The following is a 14,860-nucleotide window of genomic DNA, read 5'->3' as shown; positions in this document are numbered from 1 at the left end:
TTATGCCTCTTACCCTAACCACCACACCACTAGGCCTAGAAAGGGATGTGCTATGTGCTGGGCAGTTTTCATTTGTTCCTCCAGATCTTCAATACGCTTTCCTGTAGTTGGCACTGGGCAGGCAAACTACGTGGTTTCAGCAAAGGACTCCTTTACCTTGCAACTTTCACAGGGATTTGCTAGGAGTCAATGGCTGAAGGTATAGGAAGTGGACTGGGAGTAAGATGTTTATTTTTCCACGTCTCAGTCAGACAACATTTAGTTGCTGAGCTCCACTGAAGGCCACCGCTCCTGTCAGACAGCCCCTCCATTCCAGCTGATCTCTGGCAGTTCCCATCCTGCACCCTGATAAGCCCCCAACAGCTCTCTGATGTTGCCAGCCCCTACTCCTGCTACCTGCACTTGCTCTGTCAGTTTCTCTAACTCTGCCCATCCCTTTGTAACTCATCCCTTATTCCGTTTCCTCCACTCCCCTATTCATACCTGTGTCCAGCTAGGATCTAGAAAAGACACTTCAGAAGCAGCCCCCCCCCCCCCACACACACACACACTTGCAGTTCTGTAACGTTTCACGGGGAAGGTGATAAGACTTTTGGGGACTTGTGATTCTGATGTCACTTCCAAGAAAGCTTTCCTTGACACAATACAGCAAGGATGTAGACCTACACTTCATTCTAAGAGATTTCTGATTTGGGGTCCTATATTGAGGTCTTGTTTGTTTGTCTGTTAAGCTACTTTTCATGTGTGATGTGAATTAACAGTCTAAACAGATCCTTGTACATGAGAATATTCAATTGCCCCAGCATTAACTGTTCAAATACTACTTTTACCTCACTTAATGGTGGTGGCATTTTTTTCAAAAATCAATTTATCACAAGGAGTTTGCTCCTGGGTTCTGAACTCTGTTCCACTCATCATTAAACCACATCACCATGTCTAGGCAACCCACTTAGTCTCACTTTCATCTTCTCTACTAGAGGCCCTAGTCATTTCCCTTGAAATTGTACTCACCACCAGTAGCACTACTAACAGCACCCATTACTCATTTCCCCCATAGCTTAATAGCTTCAAATGTAATAGGCATGATGTTTAATGCTTACTTCATATCACCCCTGCTAAAATGTGTTTGGTTCAAGGATGCATCTGAATAGATCAATAGTATACAGAAAATGCAACCAGTTACTTTTTAAATAAATCCATGAATTTGAAAGGCTGAACTTACCAACTAATAATTACAAATAGAAAGTTAAGACATTTTTAAAGGTTGAACTTATTCATTTTTCCATTTGCTTAATAAATATTAATGATTTCTCTTTGTCAGATACTACAACAGATACAATAAATATTCAAAACAGATGTGCCATATTAGTACAGATCATAGTTACTCATTTCCTATCTCTCCTTATACATTGCACAGAATGTAAATAACTTGTCAAAATAAGTACTATAAGGACGACGGAATAAATAAGAATATGTTTAAGTTTTAGGTAAAGAGAGGTAAAGAACCTACCTTCACCTAGAAGAGACAGTTAAGGTTTCTTTATAAAACAATATCAGAACAAGGATAAGGGGAAGCCAGTTATGCAAAAACCTAGGTAAAAAATATCCCAGGGAGATACAATGAGAAAGCTATGATGGGAAAGATGGAGTTTATCAAGTTCAAGAAACAAAAAGGGTCTACAACCAGAAGCTGGAGTAAGAATGACTCAAAACCAGAAGGGTTCATGTCTGCACTGTGGTGCTTAAACTGACCTGACATTTTTTAAGAGTTCAGTCCCTCCTGGAATACTCTCTCTCATTCGTTTTTCTCTCTAGGGGACAAAGGCATAGATAAACAGTGTCATTTGTTAAAGTGTTTAAAGTTTGTGCATACAGAGCAGGCTGTGTTTTTCTCAGAGGAGGACTAGCAAGTATGTAGCAAGGGGTGCACAGAGCCAAACAGTCTTAGGTGTGGTGATAAGGACAGAGCTGGCAAAGCAAGCAGGTACTGGGGTTGTGTTTTTTCCGCTATTTTCTGTGTCAAATGCTGCAGAAACCAAAAGCACATGCACTGCAAATATCATCACTCAGCATAAGTCATCACTGACTCTATCTGCATTTTTGCCAGGAGCAAAGGATAGCTGAGTGCTCATTACTGGTGAAAATGGTGTGTGGATAGTAAGCTGACAGGGATCAAGTGGCTGTAAGCACGGACATCCTTCTACACAGTGACAGAGGCCTTGTATAGACCAGTGAGTGTTAATAACACTGGTCATCAGAGTCTACCTGAAGAGGCTCGGATTAGGATAGTATTTTCTTCCATTCATTTGTTTCATATAACTCAAATATTATTTTATGTTAAAGCCTTACTCATTTTTTTAGTAAGTCAAACATTTTGGTAGCATAACAGATTTCAAAAAATGCCATTTTCAAGTTTAATCCAACAGAATTCATTATTCACATTTTTTTAATCTGATAAGACAAGTTTATCTTTCACTTCATGAGACACTCTGTGGTAGTGTGCACTCCTGAACTCCTGATTTCTACAAGGATGGCATATGAATGGCACAAATATGATAAACACTGAATAGAGCCTGAAAGGACATCACCCAGTGATGGGGGAGCGCCACCTAGTGTCCACTATGGTTACATGTCACCATATCTGGTATATTCATCGATTTAGTCCTTTTGGTTATGAGCTGAATCTTAATGAGTTTGCAAAGTGCCTACTAAATCGGCACCATGTGAATCATGTCTTTTTGTAAAAAGACCTGTGTGTGTAACTCATATCATCTAGAAATTGAAGGTTCTCAAGAACAAAGTTAAAGTGAATTTGTACAGAAACATGAAAGCTTTAATCATTCCCTAGAAGAAAAAAAAAAAAAAAAAAAAAAAAGTCAAACATCTTGGCCTTGACTATGGCACACTAGAAAGAATATACAGCACTAAGAAAAAAACAAAACAAGAAAACCTTCAACCCAGGCCTTGTCACTGTGGAACTGTGTCACCATGAGTATTCACAACCTCCAGGAAATTCTTGGTTTTTTTGGAATTTTTGTTTGTTTTCCTAGGCAGGGTTTCTCTGTGTAACAGCTCTTCTGTCCTGGAACTCATTCTGAAAACCAGACTGGCTTGGAACTCACAGAGATTCGTCTGCCTCCTTGGTACTGTGATTAAAGGTGTGTGTGCCACTACGCCCAGCCCCAGGACGTTATTACAAGAATTATAAACACATTTCAGCCTTCAACAGCCCACAGACAGTATCTTTCCAATTCATAGGTTAAAGCGGTTTGTCTTTGGGGTTTAAGATATCCTCCTCATGCCAGGTCAGGTCAACAATTCTAACCCTGTACATTAAAAAAAGGATCTAACCTGAATTTTCTGTAATTTCCTCAGGTCATCCTCAAGCAAGCTTGAAGCCTTGCTTTTTTAGCCACTGATAAAGTTACCAGGTTCAAACATCCACTGTCATGGGAGGGAATGATACCTGTCTCCTAATACCTAAATCAAATATATGAGAAGAAAACAACTAAAAAAATTCTACTAGCTATTTCAAGAACAACTTCCTCATGAGATTATAAAATTTAGTCTACAGTGAGTGTGTATATGTGTGTGTATGTGTATCTATGTTTGTGTATGTGTGTGTACAATAATTTTCTCAGCTCTTATATTAATCACATTAAGCTCCTTGAAAGGACTCTAAAGTTATTCTATTCTATTCTATTCTATTCTATTTATTTGTTTGTTTGTTTGTTTGTTTGTTTGGTTGGTTGGTTGGTTGGTTTTTTGAGACAGGGTTTCTCTATGAAACATCCCTGGCTGGCCTCAAACTCACAGAGATCCACCTGCCTCTGCCTCCCAAGTGCTGGCATTAAAGGTGCCATCCTAAGTTATGTAACTCTTAACTCAACTTTTTAAGATGTGGATTTGTTTTTCTTGTATTCATTAGACTTTAGCTATAACACACAGACAGTGATTAGGATGGTCTTTTAAGCAAAGGGATCCATGAGTCAACCCAGGCATGCTGACACTAGGAGTGACCTAGTTCCAGAGCTCTTCTCAGCCCTCTGAGAGCCAGGAGGCAGAACACACAGGGAAGTCCCCGATGCACGTGGTTGGAAATGGGAGGAGCTCTACCAGCACTGGCCTTCTAAGAGCCTTGTGCATGCTAGAACGGGCAGCGGTACCTCAGAGAGGGCACGGGTATCTGGCAGGGGCAGACACCTCTATTTCTTTCTCAGATCAGAAGCTTCTGAGTTTTCTCTCCTGGACTTTTGATGTCTATTCCTCTCTCTCCTCTCTCATATTTCACTCTGGATATCTTTCTTACCTCTAAACTCTGCATATTAAAAATAGAAGAGGAATTGAAACAGGACTAGAGCAGGAGAGAAGGGGACAGTAAAACAACGGAAGTGGGCGCTTGCTGGCAGTACATCCACTGAAACTTCTTCAAAACAATTAAAATATAATTACATAACTTCACCCTCCCACATTCCACCCATCAAATTCGTAGCCTGTTTTTTCTTTAACTATTATACTCTCTCTCTCTCTCTCTCTCTCTCTCTCTCTCTCTCTCTCTCTCTCTCTCTCATACATACACAAATAAATATATAAATACAACATGCTGAGTCCATCTAGTGCTGCTTGGATGAATTATTTATTTATTTATGGCTGATTAAAGATTTTAACTCCTTGCCTTAGTGGAGAAACCAGAACTAATTCAGTATGGGGCCAGCTAAGTATACACAGAAATATGCACACCATAAGCAAGTGAAAATGCTACAATCAGGTAGAAGACATCCTGCCTTTAAGTATGCCTCAGCTTAATTTATCTTTAAATTCGTGGATGAAACTAGATTAGCAGATCAAGAACGGGTTTTTAAAAGTTATCAGCCAATTTCCTCAATGTGTACATGCACAGGTTTTGAGATTTTATTCATTTTTATTTCATGTGTATGAATCTTTTGCTTATATGTTGTATGTCTCTGCAACATATGCATGTAGAGACTGTGGAGACCAGAAGAGGGGGTCTGATCCCATGGAACTGGAGTTACAGATGGTTGTTAGCTGCCATGTGGGTGCTGGGAAGTGAACCTGTGTCATCTGGAAGGGCAGCCAGTACTCTTAACTGATAAGCCATCTCTCCCACCCCCCTTCATACTTTTCTTATGGGCCTGTTGCTATTCACAATTTGGAGCTCACAGTCTACTAAGCTTTAGGTGACAATCTGGGTTTCAGAATGGTTGGAATTTGAAAGGGTCAGTCTCTCAATTCTAAAGCACTACCAGGCCACCACACACTGGGTTTATTTTCCCCAGTCCCAGCCCCTCTTCACATCTGCTAATCCTGTCCCTCACTGCTGATTCGCCCCAATGGCCTGATGATGAAAGATAAACCCTTTCACCCGCCCTATAATCTTTTTACTTTTAATGTTTTTATTTTTGACATTATAACTACATCATTTCTCCCTTCCCATTCCTCCCTGAGAACCCTCCTCCTGTGTGCCACCCCCTTGCTCTCTTTCATGACCTCTTTTTCTGTAGTAGTGGTGTTGGTGTGCGTGTGTGTGTGTGTGTGTGTGTGTGTGTGTGTGTGTGTCTTAAACATATACATACAAACTGGTCAGTCCATATAAAGTTACTACTCCAAGATCTTTACACAGACAATTCTCTCTGATTAGCCCATTTTCCGTCTAGGGATCCTAAAGGATGCTACATCATCATTTACTCAGGTCAGTGTGGAGGGGCTTCTATGATTATCCAATGACCAGGTCTTTCTATAGTCCTCACTCCACAGCCTTATACATTACTTCATTTCTCATAATCAGCAATACTTCCTATCATACCACATCATGTCATATCACATCATATCATAGCATATCATATTGTATCATATACTTTTTGTCTAAAATTGTATTTCTCTCCAAACTTGGTCTTTTTTAGCTCCTTAGACGTTGTCTAGAACAGTGACTGTCAAATAGTAGAAATTTAACCATGATTGGGCATGAATAAAGCCAGACTTCTCTCAGAATAAACATCTACTCCTTTTGATCTAGAATTCTAGATTTTTCCACAGTACTGGGTAGGACTTGAAAAAAAAGTAGTTCTGTAGCAAATGACTAGTGAGGGTATGCAGAGGAAGTCAACTGCTTTTCTTAACTATCTTTTCACAGCATTCTTAGGATATTCATCCTTTCTATTCCTCAACGGTGCAGAATTATCTTCTCTGTGCATATAATACAGACCTCCAGAGGTATTGGGGGTTACTTAAAACTCTTAGTTGCCATAAAAGAGATAAATTTAAAATTTCTAAACACCATTTTTGAAAAGTCTGCAGCTTTGTAATGTTTTTGTTTTTAATGAAATGAAAAATGAAAAAAAAATGAAATGAAAATGAAAAAAAAAAAAAAAAGAAGAAGAAGAGGCAGGATGGAGAACAACGAGGGCTGCTGCTCTAGAAGAGTGGACAAGGAAATCCTGCCCCCGATGAGGTGCCATTTGAGCACAGGTGTGAAGGAGAAGACGGAGCATTTCAGGTAAAGGCAAAAGCTAGGGTGGCTGGAACAGACGTAAATCTAAAAAACACAGACTCTGTCTCCAAAAAAAAAAAAAAAAAAAAAAAAACCCAACAGAGAATGTTTTTATATATATATATATATATATATATATATATATACATACATATAAATAGATGATATTCAAAAGTACTTTCTAACACTCACAACTCATAAAAAAAGGAGTCAATGTGAAAAACTAACATTAACAGAGAGGAGAGAAATGAAGTCTGTTACACACTTAAGTGTACAGGTAACAAAGCTAAACTCTAACAATCTAACAATGAACCTTAATGACATGGCCTCCTACTGCCTCCAAATGCCTGCTGGTAAATTTAGGGAACTGATGTTGGCATTAAAATTTGTTAAGTTTCATTTTGGATTTATACATATTCATATGTTAAAGAAAGCATAAAGCTCACTGAATAAAAATAACACAGAGAAGCTAAAGTTAGCTAACTTTGTTATTTTTAATTAACATTTCTTGGGTTGGGGATTTAGCTCAGTAGTAGAGGGCTTGCCTAGCAAGTACAAGGTGTTGGGTTTGATCTCCATCACTGGAAAAAGCAATAAACAAATAATTAACATCATGTCATAGAGATCAGTCTCTCCTCTGTATTCCTCAATTCTGGAAATCTCTCTTAAGACTTGTCAATAACAAAACAGTAGAAACTTGTCTCTAATAGCCATTGCTTATCACACAAAAATCTCACTCCAAATGTGGGATACTTCCTTTTACGTTGTTGGTCAGAGAGATCCCAGAGGCTTCCTACACAATACAGGCTCTTGTCATTCCTCTTGATTGTCCATCAGAATTAATTGATAAAACTCTATTGCTGAAGACACCACACACCTTGGGTGCAAGATACAGAGAAACCAAACTGGAACTGGGCTGTAAGCTTCTTCCCTGCTGACCAGCTTTCATAGTGCCAGAGGATGCAATGCAGGTTGCTGTGGAAGAAAAGGCATCAGTAACCATCAATACCCAGATGACCAATCTATGAACTACAATACCAACTTGCCAGGCAAGATGTGCTCATTGCTACAACAATGGCACAACCATCATGGTGGCAAACAAGTACTCTGATTAGTTTCCAGACCTGCCCACCAAGAGGGAATTCATGTCTGGTACTGTAAACCCAGTTAGCCCACGGCAGAGGGAGGAAGACTCCCTACCATTGGTTAGCTAGATTGAGTGCCAATTTTTGTCTTTTAAATACTTCTATGTATACCCATAGACAAATGCTACTCTCATTCTTAATCAGAGAAACATCTCTTATAATGAACACTGGTGAATGCAAAGATGTATGGCTGCTCGAAACACTAAAATTAAGTGACAGTAAAGTGCTCCACCCCAAATGGGACATTCATACTACCTCCTTTAAGACTGGCTGAACGGGGCCGGAAAAAATTGTACAAGCCAAAATACAGTGAGAAATGCTATGAAACACTGTTATGAGCATGATTCAATCAATGAAATCATGATCTCATATCAAAACGGGCTTGAACACACTGGGCCTGTCGAATGGCAAAAACAGATGAGGTAGAAGCCCAAAGTGGCCCTACTTCTCACTGATGAACTATGGTCTACTGGTAAATTCTGGTGGAAAGCCAGATGTTGTCTTCAGTTATTTACCCACTAATGAGCCCAAGCTCTAATGGACAGTTACAAATTTATACTTGCATAGATGGCTCTTGTTCAGCTCAGTGGTTCACAAAACAACATAAAAAAGACATAAATGCAGAAAGGGGACTAGGGTGGCTAGTAACTGTGATGGGAGGGAGATAGAAGAGGGTGAACATGACAATAATCAGAAAGCAGTAATACATATATATGTATATACATATACATATATATACACACACAAAAATATCAAAAACAAATTTAATAAAAGACAAACAGCAGAAATACCAACCAAGGTTAATATGCTTACCCAGTATATAAAGCATTAGGGTAAGCATCATAACATTTAATGATAACAATATCTCTATAATGAGGCTAATGTTTTATCAATCTCATTTTACAAACAAGAAAATTAGAAGTCTCTTTTAGTCTTATGTTAAAATAAGACTCAGTCTATGAGCTCCTTAAAAAAAGTGATCTGAATTATTTCTGCTTTTAAAGTTAGTCTTAGTCAGGTGGTGGTGGCACACACCTTTCCTTAATCCAAGCACACAGCAGGCAAAGGCAGGTAGATCTCAGTGAGTTCAAGGCCAGCTTGCTCTACAAAGCAAGTTCCAGGACAGTGAGAGCTGTTACACAAAGAAACTCTGTCTCAATAAATAAATAAATAAAAACAGTCTTATCTTTGTATGTCGTGTGTGTGACACTGCAAGGGTTCAACAGAAAAGCAGGGAGTTCAGGAGTCTATGCCCAGTGTTCATTTCTAATAAACTGTTCCAAGTTCAGTTTCTATCTCAGTGACATGTGTATGAAGGATACTGAAAATCAACAGCAAAAAATCATAAAGCTCTCAATATTCCTAAAGAAGCCTAATGGGAGATGTCATTCTGTATATGTTTCTCATACTGGTTAATGAATAAAACACTGTTGGCCAATAGGAAAGCAAGATAGGAGGGACTAGGAGACAAGGAGGAAATAGGAAGTAGTAAGGAGAGCCAAGATGGAGAGTCTGGAGAGAGCAGTATGCGGCAGCCGGCTCCCGGTAAGAAGACAACGTGGAAATACATAGATTAACACAAATGGGTTAATACTTAAGACAGAGCTAGCCGATAAGAAACAAGTAACCGGGCCAACAGAAGCCACACTCCCTTTGCATAAAAGCAATTATAAAAAGTATTCCGATATTAAAGAAATATAACTGTTTTTAAAAATTCAGATGCATAGTAAAATGTAGTAAGTTACTTAACAAAAAAGATGATTGACACAAACATTAGAGCTGAACTTGCCACAGGATGCATGGATTTTAATTTTTTCAAAGGCATATATCTGAACCCAAGGAGCAAGAAACTGAAGAGGTCAGAATGCTCCAATTGTATTTTCATGAACAAATACCAATGAAAATCAAAAAACTACAAGCTATAGAAGCAATATTCACAATTAATCCATTTAAACTGAGTAGAAATTCACAGATATCAGATGTAATGCCTGATTAAATACATCAGCCATGTTTACCTGCTCATCCCCCAAAAACCAAATGGGTTCTTTTGCGGGGGCCTCTGTTTTTTTTTTTTTTTTTTTTTTTTTTTTTTTGTTTTTTTTTCAAAATAGGGTTTTCCTGTGTATCCCTGGCTGCCTAGAACTCACTACGTAGATCTGGCTGGCCTCAAACCTAGAGTTCTCCCTGCCTCTGCCTCCCAAGTGCTGGGATTAAAGACGTGCATTGCCAACCAAATTTTTATTTATTCTAGGAGGATTTCATACAATGAATATTGATCATATTTGTTCTTCTCTCTAACCCCTCCCAGACCCACTCTCCATCTCCCCAACTTCAGGTCCTTTCTCTTTTAGTAGCACACCAAGTCCAACTTGTGGTGTTTATAGATTCATGGGTGTGTAGCCATCTACTGGACCATATAAGTTCTTAAAACTGAACTCAAGACCAAGTCCTCCTATTTCTCATCCTCTCCTCTCTTTTCTCTAGCCTCTAACTGCTTCCATCAAGAAAATGAATGCATAAGACAACTTGAAGAAAAATGAATTTAATATACAAAAGTAAATTTCTCAAGAGTAAAACTGGACAAGAATACTGTTAACTTCAAATGGTTATTGCTGAAGCTCGTTTTAGATTTTAATCTCTTTTCATTTCTCCCAACTATCTTCTCATTAGGGAGTAATCTGGTTATTATGAAAATACATTTCATATGGATACATTACAGTTTATGAATTATTCACTATTTGATCCTCATAAAAGTGCCTTGAGGTAATGTAAGAACTAGCTTTCTGATTTTATGGATGAGCAAACAATGGCCCCAAAAGATCCTGCAATGCCTGGTTGGTAGCTGCTGAAGGCAGGACGGCAATAAAGATTGGGAAACTCCAGCTCTAGCTCTGTATCAGGGCCTGCAACAAGCTGTTTTCCAACAGCTACCCAAGGGCGACCTGGATAACTTTTACATTAGTAAAGGGTTTTCAAGCCAGCTTTTAGCTTCTTCATTACAAACAGACAATACATTTCAAATTTTAACACTTTGAGAGATATGGGAAAACAATTACAGATAAATATTATAGGTAAATGTCAACAGTTACTTTCATTTATTCAACATGCAGCAATTTGTTTCTCAATATTCTAAAAAAATGTAAGAGGCCTTCTTAGTAAAAGATTAAATCTATCATTTGATAGATGTATGTTTGTAATAACAGATGTATATATATGTATATGTATATGCATATGACAGATGTATGTATGGAATGATAAATGTATGTATGTAATGAAAGATGTATGTATGTAATGACAGATGTATTATGTAATGAGTAGGAACACCAGTTGTGTTAGAGAAACAGGAACCCTGGCATTCTGCAAGCAGAGTACAAATTGGAGAAACTTTTCTGGGGGAATTGGCAGCATATCAAAATCTTAAAAATGCACACTAACCCCTCACTTAGTTATTCCTTTCTCATTTATTCTAAAGAAATAATGGGCATGTGTAAAATGTGTTACATAGAGTAATAACACAACAAATTAATATGTGGATACTATGTGGATTGATTCAACTGGAGAAAATGAAAATATAAAATGTAATTTTTAAAACTAATACAAAAAAAATACAAGATCTATTAAGTGAGGGAAAACATATTTTAAAACAACATATAAGGTAGAATCATATATACACATGTACACACATACATAAATATGTGCCTAGGGTGTTTCATCAATATAATAAAAGTGATTGCATACAATAGCTTTCCATATTTCTACAGCAGAAGAAGCTGTTATACTTAACACATATATATATATACACACACATATACATGTTTAATTTGAATATATTAAGTCTATGGACAAGGACTAAATCAAATTTAATAACATCAGAGGGGTCTATAGCCATTATTACACAGGCACAGAGAGGAGCATTTAAAGAATAAAGAAATGTGCCTACAACAGAATGTAAGATGAGTCAGTGGAGATAACAATAGCAACTTAATAGGCAAGTGTAAGAAACAGAAATAAGCGTGGGGTAAATGGGTCATTTTAGTGACTGTCATGTCTTACATCTGACTAACAGAAGTTATTAAAATACACAGCTTTTAGAAATGAATCATTTAGACAACGTTTGCAGGAAAGCAATGGAGGTTTGCCTCATTGGAAGTAAAGGATATTTCTAGACAATATACAAGTCGTTTGCTACTGCACCATCAAGAGAGGCAGCAGAAGAGTCTCTGAGAAAACCACACCTCATCAACACCTACCACTCACACTCACCACAGCCAGAAAGTGACAACCAAGTCATAAAAGAGCAATTGGAAGGGTCTCCAAAGGGGAGAGAAGAAAAACATTTCCAGAAAATTTCAATAGTGTGACAGATAAGGAAAAAGAAATATGTCACTGTTAGACCACACTAATATGGCTGAAGTTTAAAGGCAGAGCCATGGTAAAAAATAAATAAGCAAGCAAACAAACAAAATTAAAAAATTAAATGATGGGATAAAATATATTAGACACATTATGGTAGTATATCTAAAATAAAATCTATCATTCTTTCCAAGATCCGTGTATTTCAGTATTTTGGGTTCCTAACTACCTTCTCCAATCCTCTCTTCATCCAGGTTCTCTAATCTACCTCTGCACTAACCTTGCCTCTGTTCAGAATGGAATATTCTAGATCCACTTCCAGATCCACCTCTTTCCTTTTACTAGAATCTCAGTTTGAAAATCACATCTTTGGGGGGGCCTGTCCCAGAATGCATGTCATACTGTCATACCTTTAAACTATTTAATTTCTTCTTTCCTCTGTGTGTGTGTGCGTGTGTGTGTAGACAGGGTCTCACTACACAACTCTGGCTGGCCTATGACTCATTAAGTGTGTTTATGATGAGTGTACTATAGGTACACAATAACATGTATGCATGTGCATGTGGGAGACAAGATATCCTTGGATACCATTCTTCACGTACCACCCCGTTTTAAAAAATTATCTTTATACGTATTTATAGTGAATGTGTGTGTATATCAGAGTACATGTGTGGAAGTCACGGGACAACTTAAGAGAGGGGGTTCTCTCCTTTAGGACCTGGGTCCCAAGGACAGGAGTCAGGTTTGTTAAGATCTATTTTTTGAGACAGGCCTGGAACTTACCAAGTAGGGTAGGCTAGCTTACCAGTTCACCTGTCTCTGCCTCTCCAGGGCTGGGATTACAAGCACAGACTAGCTTTTTCATGAATGCAGGTTCTCAGGCTTGTAAGACAACTTCACCATGTGAGCTACCCTCCAACACTGGTTATATAGTTCAGTCCGAGTAATGAGAAAGGCACACAGAGACCCTTACTTAGCCTTTGCCACATACAACAATGCATCTATTGCCCATGCCTAGAGTGCACACACAGACAGAAGGAGCATCTAGCTTCCCCTCCCCTAAAAATAATCTCACGGTTTCTCAGAAAGGGCTCACAGCAAACAATACAAGAGAAAGATCTAGATGTTGGAGAAAAACATGAAATTTTACTTAACTGTTTTTAGGCTTTTTTAAAATTCAGTTTTCTTGACAAATAGTAAAGAGCACCATCCCTAGGTTAAGGAGGAATAAGATAAATCTGCATGCCTGGAGACTTCCACTCTCCTGCTCTAAGATGTATTACTCTTCAAAGTACATCATGTTTCAATTTTCATGGCTCATGAGTCCCAGTGAGAAAGAACTTTACATAATAATCAATGTACACAACACACACACACACACACACACACACACACACACACAGGATCAAATACTATTTTGTGGCATAGATAGGCACAGTAGATGATAGCCAAGTGAAACCAAGAGCATAATCGGATAAATGATCTCTTGACACTCCCTTCTCTAAAGCAGAAACACAAGGCTACCAAATGGACAAAAGCATTGATTAGTTGGGATCTGATACTGAACACATTGTCTATTGGATTCTCCCATGTGCCTAGAAAGAAACAAAAAATGAGGCTTAGGGTTTATGAAGTAAAGTTTGAAAAGGTCTCTAGAGGGAAGAGGAGCTGATTAGGTAACAAAAAGGATTGCTGAACAGCAATGCGATGTGGGGGATGTCTCTGGCTACAGCTACACCCATCTGAAGGCAATGTTTTTGCTGTGTCTGGTCCACCACCCTCGAGTGCTGAGCGGACTGAAGATGAGTTAAATGGGACTCTGAGAGGTGAAGCCTTGGGAGGACTGACATCATTGAAAGGCTTATTTAACAAGCAAATCATCAAGCCCCATTGCTACTCAGTCACGATTGATGGCGGTGCTCGTGAATTCCAGAAGCTCTCCAAGTAACCCTGAAAGACATACCTGCTAAAACAGGGCCTGGAAAGTATGCAATAGACTGAGCCAGCAGACATCTATTATTAAACGGTCCTGGTAGGAGATGCAAGGTGGAACTCGACCACTTGTGAGAACAGACCCCAGTATTTAGGGAGATTCAGATCCAGTTAGTGTCGAGACATCACCTCCTCGTCGGTAGGAGGCTGCACCCTTGAAAAATGCAAAAACAAAGATGTACAATGCAAACTTATAAACTGCTTGTTCGAAATAATCCTCATCGGGTGCTCTTAGATTTTAAATTTTTCCCCTTTACTTTCTGCTACGTTACTCTAGGTTGAGGTTTTAGTGGCGCTGAGGTGGAAGTTGGGGTGGTGCAAGTAAAAAGGGAGGGCGGGAAGAGAGCTGACTGAGCTCAGCGAGATGAGATGAGGAGCTGAAGAGGGAAGGCATGGGGTCGCCTCTGGGTGCCCAGCCGCCCAAACACTTGAACACTCACTTACCAGGGCACAGGGCTCCTGCAATACTCACCATAGTTAGTGGATCTGAGCACAGGAAATAGTTATCTTTAGACAGGAAGACAACACCACCAATGATCCGGTTACTCTGGCAACATTAGCCCCGCCTTCCTCCAGACCCTATCCAACGCCGCCTCGAGGCCACTTCGTCTCCATTGGCTAGGAGTAATCACACCCCTCCCATTCTCGCAAAGACCCACCCTTTACCTCGTCGCCTGGGGTAACGCTCAACGCGATGCCACCTTCTCCCTTGCAACAAATCCACTTCCGTGTTCGGTTGCGAGTGAACCGGAAGCTCTAGCCTATATACGGCTATACGGCTGACTTTATCTATTGCTAATTTTTTTTTTTTTTAAGTACACATCTTTCCACTCTTCACTTACAGAGCCGACACATAGCCGAC

The 14,860-nt window shown here is 39.1% G+C and overlaps 1 protein-coding gene across 1 annotated transcript in view; it reads right to left on the bottom strand.

Annotated features, from left to right (window-relative positions):
* The window catches only part of Nme7 (NME/NM23 family member 7), a 120,143-nt gene extending 106,015 nt beyond the window's left edge, over positions 1 to 14,128 (bottom strand). The window contains exons 1-2 of the mRNA XM_051186150.1: positions 13,970 to 14,128; positions 7,386 to 7,483 (exon numbers count right to left, since the gene is read on the bottom strand). Coding sequence (XP_051042107.1) covers positions 7,386 to 7,457 — 72 coding nt within the window. The 5' untranslated portion in view covers positions 7,458 to 7,483; positions 13,970 to 14,128. The remainder of the gene's footprint in view (positions 1 to 7,385; positions 7,484 to 13,969) is intronic.
* Between the last annotated feature and the right edge of the window lie 732 nt (positions 14,129 to 14,860).

This window comes from Phodopus roborovskii, unplaced genomic scaffold, assembly GCF_943737965.1.
Source record: "Phodopus roborovskii unplaced genomic scaffold, PHOROB, whole genome shotgun sequence".
Classification (NCBI taxonomy): Eukaryota; Metazoa; Chordata; class Mammalia; order Rodentia; family Cricetidae; genus Phodopus; species Phodopus roborovskii.
This window is presented reverse-complemented; position numbering and strand designations above follow the sequence as displayed.